This window comes from Sturnus vulgaris, chromosome 29 (genome assembly GCF_052056855.1).
Source record: "Sturnus vulgaris isolate bStuVul1 chromosome 29, bStuVul1.hap1, whole genome shotgun sequence".
Classification (NCBI taxonomy): domain Eukaryota; kingdom Metazoa; phylum Chordata; class Aves; order Passeriformes; family Sturnidae; genus Sturnus; species Sturnus vulgaris.
This window is the reverse complement of record NC_142271.1, coordinates 6,152,943-6,170,106: the sequence shown is the minus strand read 5'-3', so window position 1 is coordinate 6,170,106 and position 17,164 is coordinate 6,152,943. Positions and strand designations below refer to the sequence as shown.

Here is a 17,164-nt window from a genome sequence, read left to right as displayed (position 1 = left end):
CAAACCCACCCTGCACGATCCTTTGCACCAAACAGACTGGGAGGAATGAGGGGATGTTCAATTAAGCCAGGGTGAACCTTCTGGGGAAATTCAAGGGAAATTCATTGCAGAGTATTTGCTTTTACCTATTTCTCCCTTTTTATTTGGTAAATGCTTATGAGCAAACTCCATGTTTAATGAGGAAGAAAGCACTGATGAAAAGATACATTATTTTTTTTTTTAACATCTTTAATCTGAATTCCTGCTGGTGCTGCACATTTTCCCAATAGAATGCTTACAGGTGATGAAGTTACCCTGCAGTTCTTTCCTGATTACACCCCAGACCAAACCAGACACAGGAGATAGACACAATATATTTTTATATATATATATATATGGATGGATGGATAAAACCTTCCAGATAAACACAAAACGTTCAGCTCAGCAAGCAGAGCCCGAATCCCTCTGTGATTTGATCAAAATCTGTGATTTTACAACACGTGTAAATGCTGTGTACCGTGGGCAGTGTTCACAGGTTCAGTGCAGAGCAGGGAGGGGCCTTGCTGGCAGTGACTCTGAGTCCCAGGGTACAGGAGCTGCCTTTGTGCCTTTTCCAGCCCTGGAATGGAAGTGCTGCTCTGTCCCTGAGCCAGCTCTGAGCAGGGAATTGCTGAACCCCGAGCCCGGTGGGACTGGGAGGAGCAGCCCCTGCAGGGGGACAGAGTGTCCTGGCCAGGAGCTGCCAAACAATTCTGGGGCTGGAGCCTCTCATCTGCAGGCTTCTGCTTTGAATCTAAACAGGAATTCACCGAAATCTTGGGGCAGAGTAAAAGCCTCCCTCTCCTGACAGGAGCTGCTTGTGTGAGAAACATCTCAGGGTCTGTGCAAGCCATGAGCAGCCAGGTAACCACAGCAGCTGATATCAGCACTGATAAATTTAGACACCTCTTATATAAGAAGAAGGGACATTCAGGTCACTGGTTTTGTAGGAAGATGTTCTCATTGATTTCCAATAGGAAATTCTGATCTTAAATATTGTATGAAATGGCATTTTGATATTATTAATGCCATGTACTGAATAATGTGAATGCTTAATCTAAGTGTAAATAACGATGATGGAAATGGTGACTGGACACTGCCAGTGCAAAGAGCAGAGTCCCTGAGACAAAGAGCAGAGGAAACGCTGGGGATCAGGGCAGGGAAGGATTGCTCCTCACCTGGAGGTGAGACAGGAGGAGAAAAGGTCACAGAAAGAGGCACAGGTGCCTCAGAGCCTCTCACTTTACACCTGCAGGTGACACCTCTGGCAGCAGGAAATCTCCAGGCACAAGGAGACCATCCCTCCATGGTTTAACCCAAAGCTGCCTTTGGGCTAAATCCCCTGCTAGAAATGACAAATGAAGGGCAAACATGTAAAGTTTATCAACTAAACAAATCTTAAAATAAAAGGATTTGGGAGCACTGTCATGATCTCAGTGCTTACATCAAGCACAAGCTGTGCATATCTTCATGGCACAGTTACTGGTAGGAAAATAAACTGGATTACCAGGGCTTAGTGCTCCTGCAGTCTGTTCCAGCAGCAAGGCAAGGAACTTTGGCTGTTCTGGCATTACAGATGAGATTTAGACAGGACACAGAAAAGACAAGGATCAGACTTTTTTCCTGTTCAAAGCACAACGATTATACTAAATAAATAAAATTTAAATCACAAAACCTTCCCAGCTCATGCTCATAAATCCCAGCAAGGCTGGAGCTTCGTGAGCTCTGTGAAGTCATCCTGAGTTTCAGCCTCATTTTCCTGACACGACATCGAACCTGCCCCTCCCTGATGGGCAGGGGAGTCTCACCTCTGTTTTCAGAGCTCCTACATGAGATCAAATTATGGGAATAAGGCTCATTTAACTGGGAAAACTCTGGTTCCATTAAAACCTAATCCCACCCGTTCATTTTAACAGGAAACTCTTTCATTTCAGAAATAAAAGCAGTCATTTTCCCTCCCAGCAGGTTCTGCCCAGGTTCTGCAGCAGCCACAGCCAAGCACAGGGGATCATAAAGGCTGGAGAAGACCCCAAACCCAACCTTTGAGGGGCAAACAGCTGCACAAATGTTTGACCCGAGGCCCTGTCTGGGATGGTTTTTAAGGCCCCTTCCAGCCCAAACCACTCTGGGGTTCATCCCAGCTCCAGCAGCTCTGCAGTTTGGGGAGGCACTGCCTGCCTTCCCCACGGTGAGGAAAGGTGATTCCCCAAGAGCTGCTCAAATGTGAGGTGTTTTTAGAAGGCATTTCTGATCTAGCACTGGATAAAAAGAGGGTTTAGACTTGCAGGGGTTTAACTGCCCCCAGGACACAAAAGGCACAAAATGTGCCAAAATCAGAGGAAATCCCTGTGCTGAATCCAGCAGCTTACAGCTCAGCCACTGACTTTCCTAAAGCAGCAAGGGTGAGAAATCTGCTCTGTTTGCCATCTATTCCCATTATTCATTTATTTATTTATTTATTAGTTCTTCTCCCAGGTAAGAAGCTACAGGACAAGAGCAAACAGCCTCAGGTTTTGCCAGGGGAGGTTCAGGTTGGATTTTAGGAAAAATTCCTCCAGGGAAAGGGCCTGGCATGGCAGGGGTGGGATCCCCACCCTGGACCCTGGCATCCCTCCCTTCACAGCAAAGGCAAGAAGAAAAAAGCCTGCAGCAGCTCTGGCTGTTTGTTTTAGGGGTTTTATGTTTTGCTTTGACTTGGGCTTTGTTGCCTTGTTTATTCCAAAATCACCTTGGGAAATGAGGCTGCTGCACATCAGTGCCAGAGATAAATTCCAATAAAGGTGTCTGTGGTGGCTGGTACCTGCAGGGAGGACGGGAATCAGTCACTGCCACAGGATGAATCCACAGGCAAGAGTTTTATGGAGGCACGGAGTCAGACTGAGCTCAGTGAGAGCCGGATCTGCAGGGAAATCTCGACTTCCCCAAGTGCATAAAGAGCAAAGGAAGGAAAGGACATCTCAGGATGCTCACCCTGCTCCTGGCACATCTGACACAAAACACAGCCTGAGGGGGGAGAGGGGAAATTCTTCACAGCAGACGTGGGAATGAAGTAACAGATGATGGTTTAAATCTCAGATTGTGCGAGTAATGATGAAAAATCTGCTGGGACAGGAAGGGAATTAGAAAATAAAACCTGCCGAGGGGAAAGCTGTGAATTTCCCAGCTGTACAAGCCGTGATGGGAAGGGCCAGGCAGGGGATTTAGGACCAGACAAAAGATTTACTGGTGGAAGCTGCAAAATGGTAATTTCATTGTGTAGTCGTGAAAACAAACCAGACAACGGAGTGATTCGTTTTCTTATGAAATACTTACGAATGTGCATAAAAATCTCAGTGTTTGAATGCAAAAATACAAAGAAAAGGGCCCGGGGTGTCTGGAGAGACAAGAGGCATCGTTCAGCTGGGTCCCTCTCGAGTGATTCACTCTCATAATCGGCTGCTGCTCATGCAATGCTCACACACCCTCGGAGAAACAAAGCCGGCTTTCATTTGGGTGATTGTCCCTTCTCTACTAATTGTTTTTATTAGCAAGTTAATTTCCAGCCCAGGCTGTGTGCTTTCCCAGCTGGGAGGAGCACATTGGTGAGGGCAAAACTCAGCATCAGCTCTGGGACAGTTACCTGAGGAGAGGAACCTCGGGCAGCCTGTGAGCCTGCAGTGGGCTGGGGCACGGAGGGCACACAGGGCACAGAGGGCACACAGGGCACACAGGGCACACAGGGCACACAGGGCACACAGGACACCCCCTGTGACACTGGGGACAGCAGCTCTGCCCTGAGGGATGGACCAGCCAAGGGACATTCCCAGAGCCCCAGCCTGGGTGAGCTCAGAGTCACCCCCAGCCCAGAGAGGCTGGGATGGCACCAGGACCCTGCCCAGGACAGGGACAAGGACAGGGACAGAACAGGGACAGGAACAGGGAACAGGACAGGGACAAGGACAGGACAGGGACAGGGACAGGGAACAGGGACAGGGACAGGGACAGGACAGGGAACAGGGACAGGAACAGGGAACAGGGAACAGGGAACAGGGAACAGGGAACAGGGACAGGGAACAGGAACAGGACAGGGACAGGGATGGGGACAGGAACAGGACAGGGACAGGGAACAGGAATAGGGACAGGGCTGCCTGTGCTGCTCCAGCTGCACTAAAGGGAATTTTACACCCTGGCAGAGTGCCTGCCTGCATTCTGCAGGAGGGAAAGGCACAAAACAACTTCTGACTGGTAACATTTAAGGTGACACTATCCATCACTGGCAAACTTTGACAACTCTGCCTAATTTTTGCTGAGAATGATAAAACACTCCAACGAGGAAGAAAATAACAGGGACTTTCAGGCAAGGCTATTTTTCTTCTTGATTTTCTTTCTATTTGAAAGAAAAATCCTGTTAAATCTGAGGTGGTTTTAATCAAATACAGACAAAGGAAATTGAAGTATTCACAAACCACCCTCTATTTTCGATTGGCTTTTGTTACTTTCACTTAGCAAGTTTGTGGTTTCGATTGTTTTGTTTCCTAACAAAAGTCCAAAACATTTCAAGCAAAACTGACATTTGTGAGCACGGTCCTTTAGTCAATCTTGGAAAAAAACCTCTGAAATAGAATAAAATATTCAACCAGCTCCAGAGTCAGAACACTTCCCTGGAGGTGTGGATCTGGCAGCACGGAGGTGAAATTTATTCCTTACTCAGAAAAATGATCAGTGTGGTATTAAAGCTGCCCAGGAGAAGAAATGGAGAAGATTTTCCAAAGTCCAGCTGAGCTCCTGGCACTCCGAGGGAGGTGCCAGAGGTTTGTGCCCTGCCCTGGTCACTCGTGGTCACTCGTGGTCACTCGTGGTCAGCGCTGGGCACCCCCTGCCCTTGTCCTGGCCCTGACCCAGGGCAGCCCAGGCTCTGCTCACGCTCCCCTGTGCTCTCACAGCCAACAGCAGAAAATCCTGGGGTCACTCCGAGCCTTTGGCTTCCGCCTGAACAAAAAGATTCTCTGCTCTGGCTGCCACACACTTATCAGGATAAACTTCCTGTGGCAGCGTGGTGCTTAAAGCTCACCTTTTTTTTAATAAAGAAGATAAAAGAGATAAAAGATGAAAGAGTGGAGAGCATAAGAAAGAGCTATTTGTTTTCACTGTCTTCTGTGACAACCTCTGCTGCCCTGCACTAAGTGACTCTGCAGATGGCACCTGGATTTCTCAGGGATTTATTATTTTTGTATTCTGCTATACATGAAATGAGGGGGGAAATTGATTTCAAGGCTTCCAAAAATTCAAATTTTATTCATAGAAAAGAAAGCAGAAGGAGCAGAAGTGTGATGAAGGAATGCTGAAGTCACCTGGCTTTTAATCAAGCCTGTCTCTACCCAGCCCCACGAGCTGAGGGGATGGGATGGGATGGGATGGGATAATGGGATGGGATGGGATGGGATGGGATGGGATGGGATGATGGTCCTGAAACCACAGCCCTGTGCAGCACAGCACCTGCCCTGAGAGCTGCCATTCGTATTTATTCAAATAAAACCATTAAGGAGGAGTCATTAAGTTCCTCACCGAGGTGGAACAAAGGCAGGGAGGCTCCTGCAGAGCAGAGGGAAAACCCTGGGTGAGATCTCAGGATCTGGAAAACCCTGGGTGAGATCTCAGGGTCTGGGAAGTCCTGGGTGAGATCTCAGGGTCTGGGATGCCCTGGGTGAGATCTCAGGGTTTGGAAAATCCTGGTGAGCTCTCTCAGGGTCTGGCACACCCTGGTGCCCCCTCCCAGCCTTTCCTGGGGTCTCCTGCTCAGTCTCTGCCTCTGCTGAGCCTGGCCCTGCCTTGGCTGACGTGAGCCAAACCCAGAGTGGGTTTTGGAACCCACAGAGCATCTCTGGGCAGATTTGCAAAATTAAAGAGGTGTGTAAAGATGCAAATAGCATTAGGCCCGCACCAGTGCCTCGGTGATCCCTCTCAGGAGCTCAATTACCTCTGAAAATGGAGCCCTGCCTGCTGGGACCGTGCTCACACAGAGCTGGCATGCAGCACGGCCAGCAGGACGTGCCCAAAGGAGCCCCCAGCAAACCAGGAGAGGGGATTTTAACCAGGACGGAGGGACAGCACACAGGGAATGGCTCCCAGAGGGCAGGGCTGGATGGGATTTTGGGCAGGAATTGTTCCTGGCAGGGCGGGCAGGGGCTGGGATGGAATTCCCAGCTTTGCTGTGGCTGTTCTGGATCCTGGCAGTGCCCAGGGCCAGGCTGACACTGGGGCTGGAGCAGCCCGGGACAGGGGAGGTGTCACACAGGGATGGGGGGCTCTGAGGTCCCTCCCTGCCCAAACCATTCCCTGACCCCATGAAATCAAGGAAAAGAGGGAAAGGCTCAGGCTCTGCTCACAAACTCTCCCTGCCCAGCTCTGGGGACCCAGAGCCCCCAGCTGCCCCCAGCCCCCCTTGGCAACATTTGCAATATTCTTTGGGATTTCACTGAAGGGCAAGGAAGCCAAGCCATGCTGATGTCAGTAAATCCTGGGCACACAGAGCCGGCCCTCCAGGACCAGCCCCGTGTTTGAATTCCTGCACTGACATTTGGCCCATTATTAACAGGATTTGTCCCTTACATTTCCAGTCTGCACTCAGAGTTTCTGCAGAGCTTAACTGCAGCACTTGGCTGCTCCTGCAGCCCCTCCTGCCACTGGAATAAGGCTTTTATTTGTAAAGTAAATTCTCAACTCCTTTTATCTGTTACCATCTGATGACAAATGTCACACTACTGGCATCACTTTCCCTTGGAAGGGACACAAGTGAATATTCAGGGAATTTGAAGATTTCATTTTACATCTCGAGAAAGGGAAACTTTAATCAGCTCTGTCCCAAACTAACAGGAATTTCCTTGGCTCTGGAGTGCAGAGAGTTTCCAAAATCAGGATTTAGAGGAATCCTGGTGGAGGGACCTGCTCAGGAGCTCGGCCCTCAGAAAGGCTGCAGAGACTTGACAAAAATCCAGGCATTACCTGGCTTTTCTCTGCATCCTAATTGCATTTCTTGTCTCTGTAGCTATTGACTGTTACACATTCAGCTTCCAGTGCATCTCCTGTCCTGTACAGAGAGTGGGGGATGTGGAATACTCTGACAAATTCTCCATTACAACTCACTCCCTTTTCTTCCAGTCACTCCTCCAACTCCTTTGAAACTGATTCCAAGTTCAACTTTTCCAGAGTCTGAACCTTTCAAAAAGCCAATTCTTAAAAAGCTAATTAGGTCCCCATAGGCTCCTTTTTTTTTTTTTTTTGACTCAGTAAATATTTCTGAGATTGCTTTTTGTATAATCAGTGTTAGCAACTCATTAAAATGCACAGTATGTGGATCATTTGGAATGTGACATGGCTCAGCATGGACACTCAAGCTGCTTAAAAGGACAGAAAAGAAAAAGATGAGGATAAAATGAAAGCAAAAACCCAGCATTTCCTTTAAGCTGACACCACAGTTAAGGATTTAAGACAGGGCAGGGAGCCTTCAGCCCTGCTATTAGGAGAAAAGTCTAATTGCTCAATGCACTGCCTGCCCTCTCCAGCCTCTCTGTTCTCCAAAAAGATTCCTTTTACAGAGAGTTGAGATTAAAAAAAAAAAAAAAAAAAGGATTCTCTGAGCAGGTAATTGTGTAAGATTTTCACTCCAAGTAATATGAGGATTCTTCTTGAATTAATAATGAATGAAGTAATTTAAAAGGCCTTTAGTGTGTGCAGCCAGAAATAAATAATGCCTTAATCTAGGACATTTTATTTTCCATTAAAACAAACACTTTTTAAAGAGTGGGCATTACTGAGCAGCTCTCAGTTGCTCTCATGCCAGAATCAGATGGACAAGAACACTCAAGACTTTCTCCTCGTATCTCAAGCATGTTCTTGATGCTGGATGGCTGTGGAGAACAGGGAGGCTGGAAGGAGGAATTCCAGCTGCCGGAATGCCAAGGTGCTGCTCCCAGAATCCCAAAATTCCAGCTGCAGGAATGCCAAGGTGCTGCTCCCAGAATCCCAAAATTCCAGCTGCAGGAATGCCAAGGTGCTGCTCCCAGAATCCCAAAATTCCAGCTGCAGGAATGCCAAGGTGCTGCTCCCAGAATCCCAAAATTCCAGCAGCAGGAATGCCAAGGTGCTGCTCCCAGAATCCCAAAATTCCAGCAGCAGGAATGCCAAGGTGCTGCTCCCCATCCCCAGCGCCAGGGACAGGCTGAGACCAGGGGCAGCACTGGGAGCACTGGGGGAGCTGGGACAGGCTCCCCGTTTGCTTTGATCAATTCCTGTCAGCGAAGCAGAGCGAGGCTCCAGCAGCTGGCACAGTTTGGACAGCACGGGGAGCACACAAAGCCCTGCCCAAGCCTCAGCTCTGTGCCAGTCCCAGCCTGCAGGGGCACCAAAATCCCAGAGCCTGAGTCAGGGCTGGCAGAGGAGAGGGGGATGAGGGGAGGTGGGAGCTGGGCACTGGCAGAGGCTCCTCAGCCCTGCTGAGCCTCAGGCACAGATGAGGGGTTACATCCCCATGGAAAAAACATTCCCAGCCTGGCACATCCAGCCCAGCCTGCTGGGCTTTGGCAATCCGGGCCCAGATCCCACCTAAACCCAGCTGGGCTTTGGCAATCCGGGCCCAGGACCCACCTAAACCCAGCTGGGCTTTGGCAATCCGGGCCCAGGTCTCACCTAAACCCAGCTGGGCTTTGGCAATCCAGGCCCAGGTCTCACCTAAACCCAGCTGGGCTTTGGCAATCCGGGCCCAGGTCTCACCTAAACCCAGCTGGGCTTTGGCAGTCCGGGCCCAGGACCCACCTAAACCCAGCTGGGCTTTGGCAATCCGGGCCCAGATCCCACCTAAACCCAGCTGGGCTTTGGCAATCCGGGCCCAGATCCCACCTAAACCCAGCTGGGCTTTGGCAATCCAGGCCCAGGTGCCACCAAACCCAGCTGGGCTTTGGCAATCCGGGCCCAGGTGCCACCAAACCCAGCTGGGCTTTGGCAATCCAGGCCCAGGTGCCACCAAACCCAGCTGGGCTTTGGCAATCCAGGCCCAGGTGCCACCAAACCCAGCTGGGCTTTGGCAATCCAGGCCCAGGTGCCACCAAACCCAGCAGGGCCCTCCCAGCCCCACTGCAATCCCTTTGCAAAGGGCTCTGATGACATTTCTTCCCCTGCTCCCTTTAATGAATGCTAATAGGGAGCACTTGATTAGAAGCCTTTCATCATTTTAGGACTAGGGGCTTTAGCTTTCTGACCTACTTTTCTTGCCAATGAAGTTCCATTTTTAGCTTCAACTCAAGGTCTGAATGTTACCCAAATTCAGACCATCTGTTTTAACTGCCTACAGGCTGAGAATTGATCCGAGCCAGGAGGAATAAATGGAACCAGTGTGTGAATATATTGAGTATTCTCCACCCTTTGCATATTAAATAATATTTAATTTATTCCTGAGGCCACACAAACATTCCTGTTTCCTTGGGCAGGGCCTGCTGCTGCTGGAAGGAATATTCCTGCCACCAGTTGCTCTCAGGTCACCTTTCCTGCAGAGCTGGAGGAACCAAGAGCCTGCAGCCAAGGTCACCTCGTCCCTTGATTTGGGTTTGGTGAGGGCTGGTACAGGCTGTCCTGGGAAATCCAGCAGGGAATAACCCTCTTCTATTCCTAATTCTCACCATTATAGAAGCAACAGAACTTGCTTCTCCTCAGAGGAGGACAATTCTGAATCATCTCTGTCCTTTTATCACACGAAACTCGGCAAGAAAAATTAATTTTATAAACCAGAACAATATCAAAAAGGCAACTTTACCTGGAAAATCCCTACTAAGCAACTGCTGACCACGGCTTCAGTAAAAATCAAAGTGAAGTCAAGTGCTGAAGATAAGCTGATAGACATCTCCAGCCCTCATCCTCACAGCTTGGCTGAGGGATGGAATTGCAGGAGAATTTCTAGAGCATCCACGAAAACATTAGCAAATGAATTATGCCAGAGAAAAAGAAAACAGTAGTGTGAAACCATGCCAGATCTCGCAGTTGAATACCCAGCTGGGGAGCTGCCCAGCTCCAAACAAGGCAGAAAATAAGTATATTTAATGTAAAAGAATCCTAGCATGAAATAGGCTCTGTACTTCCCCGGCCACGGCTGATTTCCTGCTCAGGGCCGGCATTTGTCAGCCTGTGTGCACATTCTCGTGTTCAAAGGCATCGTGGTTCTGTTCACAGCTCAGCCTGGCCCAGCCCAAACCAGTGCAGGATCCCATAAAGCATAGCTGGACACAGCTGGGCTCTGCTGAGACTGTCCCTGCCCCCTGCAGGGTCAATAAATGGTTTTTAAAGGTCCCTCCCAACCCAGAGCTCTCGGTGGCAGAGCAGCACGGGGGAGCTCTGGGGGCTCCTTCCTGCGGGAATGATGAATTAAACCCTAAAGCCAAGACCCAGGTACCGGAATTGTTCATTCCCTGCTCTTTCACCACGTGCAGAACCCGGGGAGGGATGAGCAGAGCTTGGATCATTGGAAGTGACACAATCATGATTTCACTGGGGGCTCAAAGCAACATTAGCAAGATGATTTTGGACTTGCACCTACGAAATGGAGGGACAGGAGCTGTCACGTGCAATATTCACATTCCTGGCAATGCCACTGAGCTTCCAGATGAATTTTAGCCACTTTCCTGTCCTTTGTGTGAATCACAGCATTGCCGAGTGAATTATTGGAGTATAAAAAGAGATCTTGCACCTGGAAAGCTACATGCTAATTCCATGCTTTATTCCAACTCTTTCATGCAAAAGCCTTTCAAAATCGTGCTCTATTGTACAGTACATAATGATATTATTCTGTCCCTATTGTCCTAAAAGCAGACTCTTACAGGCTGGAGCAAAATCTTCTTTTTCCTCTGCTGTGCCGGGCAAAAGGTTAGAGAGATAAAGCAGCTCCCAAAGAGCTGCTAATGCCGTGAGAGGCACAAAGACTCAACTGGGGACAGCATCGTTCGTGTTCCAGCCCCAGCAGCCGTTTCAGCTTTCCCTGGCTGGGAATCCCACAGGGATTTCAGGGATTTGCACCCCTGGGCAGCCCCTGCGCCCTGAGACTGCAGCACTGGGACAGGGACAAGCCTGGGATGGGAGAGCCACTGTCCCCTGTGCCCTGTGCTGGCCCTGGCAGCTCCCCAGAGCTCCAGGGACACCTGGGACAGCAGGGACACCTGAGGACACCTGGGACAGCCTGGGGCAGGACAGCAGGGACACCCAGGGACAGCCTGGGGTGATGCTCTGCTGCTGAGGAGGAAGGTGCTGTCCCCCCACCCTGCTCTGGGGCCCCAGAGCTGCTGGGGTCGATCCATCCCGTGGGGATGGGCTGACCTGGAGCAGAGCTGAGCCCCTCAGAGCCCCTTCCCTGCCTGGAGAAAGGCGGGGGCTCGACAGCTCCGTGCTGGGACAGTTCACAGCCAGCAGCCCCTCCCAGCCCCGCGCCCCATCCGGGATGAAAAGTTGGCCCAATAAAAAGGCTGGGAAGGAGCATCCTGTGCAGCAGTGTCAGCACGGAGCTGTCACCCTGTGCCATCAGCTCCTGCAGCTTTTCCTGCAGCTGCTCTCGCAGCCTGGGGCCGGGCAGGAGCAGCAGAGACGCTGCCAGGGCTATTTTTAGTGACTCATTTGATGAGCTCTTGGGCACCTTATTTATTGCTGTCTGCAGTGGGGACCTGAGCAGAGCCCAGACCCCTCTGTGCCTAAAACCAGGGGCCTCTATTTGATCACACTTCTCTGCCGGCAGGGGGAAAAACAACAGCACATTATGTTGTCAAGACTAATAGCTGCTAATTAGGGTGAGTGACACACGACCCCTTTTCCAGCCAGAGAACACAGAAGTCACAGAAGACATAAAAAATAAAAAAAACCTGAAGCTCAGCATGCAATGTTTACCAGCCTAAAGAGTGACACTTAAAAGTCATTTTCTGATTTTTTCCCCTCGTTTGCCTGTGTAGGGATTTAGCTGAAGCTGAAGTTGGGGAGCCGAGGTACAGAAAGTTGCAGTGATTTACTGGAGGTCACACGAAATCCTACAGAACTCACAGCTCAAACACCCCCCTAGACCCTCTGAATGTTAATCATTACCAACTCCTCTATCTTCTTGCTGCTCTAATGACATTATTGATGAATTGCTTAAAATGCACTTTCTGTAGAAGTTTTTTAGATGACAGGTTGCCTTTTACTAAACAAATTAATAGGAGAGCTGAGTTCTCCCATTCCAGGCTGGGGAAAAGAAGTTTTGGGTTTGAAATGCCTAATTAGTACTAACTGAAATCCAATAGCTGAGTTTATTTGGCACTGTACCTGATACAAATATGCCACAGGGCCATTAGTACCTTGTGGTAGCATCAGGACAGAAATAGTTCTCTCCAGCAATTAATAATGCAAGAGCTGTGCATGGCAATAGAGGAGCAGAACGATTTCAGCTCCAGAGGCTCATCCAGGATTGCAGGGGAGCCTCTCAGGCAGTGCAGGGATGGACACGGAGCCCAGCGGGGTTTGCTGTGACAAACAAAGCTGAGACAGTCCCAGGGCTGGCAGCTCCAGGTCAAGGACAGCCCAGCGAGGACAGAGATGTCCCCAAGGGCCTGATGGCCAAGGCAGCAGATCCCAGAGGGAGGAGGGCAGGGGGAGACTGCAGGGAGAGCTGCAGTGCCACCAGACACTGAACAGTGTCACCAATGTCACCAGGCACTGAACAGTGTCACCAGTGCCACCAGTGCCAGCTCCTGTCCCTGAGGCACAGCCACTGCACAGCCCCTCATGGCAGCAGCTCTCACAAATTCTGCCAATGAAATCCCCACAAAACCCTTCCTGCTCCGAGGGTTTGATCTTTCCTGGTGCTGTTTTAAAGCCCTCTCTGAAGTGATGAGGTAACTCTCAGTCTGCATGTAAGAACAAAACTCCCCGAGACAGACTGAGAGCCAGACACTTATTATTACACTCTACAAATGCACAGAAGGGCTTTTTCTCCGTGCTCTGGGTCACTGAGATCATGTTTGAGGCATATGATTAATTTTCAGCCTTATTGTGTTAAGGGCCAGCAGGAGAAAAGTGAGAATTTTTTTTAGACCAGTGTTAAATGAGGTAGAAGAACTTGTCACTTAGCAAGAGCTTTGAGACGATCTTTGCATAAAGCAGCAGCTAAAAAGTTAATAGACATGAAGAGACATCTATTGATTTGAGGTATTTGAGGGGTTTTGATGTGGGTGAAGGCAGAAGGATTCTGCTTGGCATCAGTAAGCCTTGGCTAATGGTGCCTGAAGATTTAACATGCAAGAGTCCTGCTTTTATTCAGCCCCTCATACCAACAAGCTTCTGCATGGGGACAAGGAATTCAGCTGATAAAAAAGGTGTTTTGACATGTTTGTTTTTCCTCTTGGATGTAAATTATTCTTAGCTCAACTCTATTCCCACCAAGTCTCTTTGTTGGTCATAGACTGACATCAAATGTAAAAATAAATCCTCAATTGTAATAATTAATTTCTCTTATCAACATGTGCTGCACCAAGCACCAGAACATCTCAAAGATAACCACAAGAATCCCTAACACCATCTGAGAGCAACCAGGGGCTTCTCTAGATTTCAATTTTCAGTTTTCAGATTTTCTCCAGAGCAGAGGGGCTCCAGCCCCCAGAGCATCTCCACAGTCTCCTGTGCACTTGCTCCAGCAGCTCCACATGCTCTTTATGCAACACAAATTACAGCAGGAGGTTGTTGGGTCCAACCCAATGCAGAGCTTTGTATGAATATTTTTCAGCTGCTCTCATATCCCTGAGAATTCACCTTTTATTGAATGCAGACTTTGAACAACCCCCAAATTTCTGACTGTGCAGATGGCAGGGGAACTGCTGGGGTTTGAAATGGAAGTGTAAATCAGTCCTCATTTGCACCTGGATTCCAGGGAATGGAAATCCATGAAGCTGCTCCTGCAGAGCTCTGAGCTGGCTGGAGCTCCTCTGCATGGAGAGGTGGGAAATGAAACAGCCAGAGCAGCACAGAGCTCCTGCTCTGCACAGAGGAGCCTCTCTCTGCTGGGCCAGCTCAGCTGGGCAGGGTGGCCGTGCCCAGGGTGGCCGTGCCCAGAGTGGCCATACCCAGGGTGGCCAAGCCCAGCCCAGGGTGGCCGTGCCCAGCCCAGGGTGGCCAAGCCCAGGATGTCCAAGCCCAGCCCAGGATGTCCAAGCCCAGCCCAGGGTGGCCATACCCAGGGTGGCCAAGCCCAGCCCAGGGTGGCACCACGATCTGTGCCGTGTCGGTGCCCCCCTGCCCGGTGCCCAGGGGCCGTGGCAGGCTGTGTTCTGAAGGAGCTGCTGTGTTTTTATGTGCAGGTACGGGGACATGGTGCCCAAGACCATCGCAGGGAAGATCTTTGGCTCCATCTGCTCGCTCAGCGGGGTGCTGGTGATCGCGCTGCCCGTGCCCGTCATCGTCTCCAACTTCAGCCGCATCTACCACCAGAACCAGCGAGCTGACAAGCGCCGTGCTCAGAAGGTGAGTGACCCTGCCCTGCTGTCCCCTCCTGGGGCACGGGGACACTGCCACCCTCACACCCTGGGCAGCACACTCACACAATCCCCTCTAAACCATCCCCACACCGTGACCAAAACTGCCAATGTGCCCCGGGCTCTGGGAAAGGGAGCCAGGATGGACAGAACCTCCACAGCACCAAAAAAAGCACAAACAGCTCAAAGGAGGAGCCCAAACTCACACCCTGGGCAGGCACTGGTGGGAAAACACTGCCCCAGAACAAGGGGAGGGAATGAACCCCCAAAACAAAGCACACACCCCGAAATAGAACAAAATATGGCACAGGAATTCCTGCCTGGCTTTTCTCCAGGACTTGTGGTCTGAAAAGCCATTGTTGTCAAATTTCAGCTGCAGAACCCCAGGTATGTTTTAATGTTCTGATGGCATCCAGCACCGAGCCACATTTCACACCAGGTTAAGGTGGAAACCTCACAAAGACTGGACGGATTCTTGGACAAAATTTTCCTTTTGTGTGTCAAATTTACACCCAGATAATAACTTATCTAACACATTTCCAGCACAAGGAAAATAAACTCATAAACTCATAACATCCCACAGAATCTCAACCCTGGTTGACCCAAAGTCCAACCAGGATAATTTATACACTCCACCTTGGAAAGAGAATCAAACATGCACCCCCCAAAGCCCTCATTCCTGCACACACTGTGCTGGTGTATTTTCAGCATCAGGAGCACCAGGGCTGTGATTACTCACCTCCCCTGCACACTTGTCTGAAACAGATGTGTGGCTGTGTGCACATGAACCCTTCAATCAGCCCCAGGAGCTGCTCATTCTCCTGCTCCTTCCCTCCTTGCTGTCTCTGTAGTTTCAAACACACCCATCCAGCAGCATGCACTTAGCAGCACACACACCCCTCCAAGCTGTGACTGCAACGCTGGGAATACACAAAAGCCCCTGGAAATGTGAAGGGATTACTGAATATTCCAAATTCTGAGCAGTTTTTGCCAGTGGAAGCTCACTGAGTCACTAAGAGAGTATAACAGATTTACTGCATCTCTATTTCAATCTGCTAAATTACACCACAGCCAGAATCAGGTTTTTACAACAACTGCAAACCAAAGGCCTGAGGTTCTTGTTCTCCCTGTGGAACACTGTCTGCCAGAAATTCAAGACTCAGGGGACCTGATGGAGAACAGGAGTAGAAAAAAGTGTTATTTCTGCTTCAGGCAAGCATCTGGGCCGTGCCTACTTCTTGCATTTCAGGGACTGACAGCAGAGAGCTCAGACACGAGACCTACAAAACCACAACATTTGGCAGTCAAAACACAAAAGGGGAGTGGCAGGGAGGCAGAATCGTGCAGGAATCAGCTGCAGCCTCAGCAGTCACTGCTGGCTTTTACCAACCCTGCCTGAGCTGTGCCACGGGGAGCAGGGGAGCTGATCTGCAGGGAGAGGTGTTCATTTCATCAGCCACAGCAGGGAAAGAAGGGTAAAGGTGAGGCAGAGCCCTGGCAGTGCCAGAAACTGCTCTGTGCAGATCCTGACAGGGATCAGAGGGGACCAGAGCATCCATGCAGTGACTTTGAGCCACTGCAGGCTGAGCTGTCCAAACTGAGGCTGCTCCACACACGAGGATTTGGGGTTTCACCTGGGACAGGAACAGGTGAGGTGACAAAGCATGGGGAGGACAGGGATGCTCAGGGAGAGGTTTATGGGGACAATGTCCAACAGCCCTAGAACTGAAGGCTTTGAGAGAAAGTTCTTGTCGTGCTGAAACAGCAGCAAAACAGAGACAGAACCTGCTGCACAGCCCAGCCCAGGGCCATAATAATAATAATAATAATAATAATAATAATAATAATAATATGGGCCCAATAATAACCCTGGGTCACAGAGAGAGAGGCTCCAGGACTGACTGCAGGTTCTGCTGCTCCTCTCTCCCAGCAGCAAACCAAGGTTTCTCCCTCTGATCCAGCTTTTCCTTTTATTCATTGGCCTGTGATCCTCTTGGTAAAGGGGAATGTCCCACCACCTTTGATGTCAATATGATTGATTGCAGCTTTTATAAAGGGTGGCTGTATTGACACACACAGTGTATAATTTCCCCCCATTTGAATTTCTAATTCCCTTGATATTGGTGGAATTTCTCAGTTAAGAAACTTTTCTCAAGTCATAAGTGTGAGTAATTTTCACATGATCAGCACTGCATGAATACTAAAAAGCAGGAAAGAGAGAGAAGCACATTAATGGCAGTCCCTCTGGAGATGGTCAGGATGTGCAGAGGGACACTGAGGATCTGCTTTGATACCACTCTTGTTCCAGCATCATCCCACACTGAACTGAGTCCCAAACAGTTAAAGCTCTGCCCCCATCTCATTAAAGTTACAAAGATATTTGCATGGCTTTTTCAGGAAGGATGGAAAAAAATCTCTTTTCTCTCTCAGTCCTTGAATGGGAAGAGCCCAGCAGCAGAAGCTCCTGATAACAGAATTTAGGAGACAGCTCTGAACTGACACAAAGCCTTCCTTCAGCACAGCAAAACTTGGTGAATTCTTGCTCTCTTTGAACTGAAGAGCAGCTCCTTGGGCTGCTCAGGATAAATGCTTTGCAAGTTCTGTTAGCTCGAGAACCATAACTTTGGTGTACAGGTAGA

General features: G+C 49.6%; 1 protein-coding gene across 4 annotated transcripts in view; it reads left to right on the top strand.

The window, feature by feature from the left end:
* Positions 1 to 17,164, top strand: part of KCND3 (potassium voltage-gated channel subfamily D member 3) — a 94,099-nt gene that overhangs the window by 56,723 nt on the left and 20,212 nt on the right. For all 4 annotated transcript variants that reach the window (XM_088180531.1, XM_088180530.1, XM_088180532.1 and 1 more), the window contains exon 3: positions 14,352 to 14,514. In XM_088180531.1, coding sequence (XP_088036657.1) covers positions 14,352 to 14,514 — 163 coding nt within the window. The remainder of the gene's footprint in view (positions 1 to 14,351; positions 14,515 to 17,164) is intronic.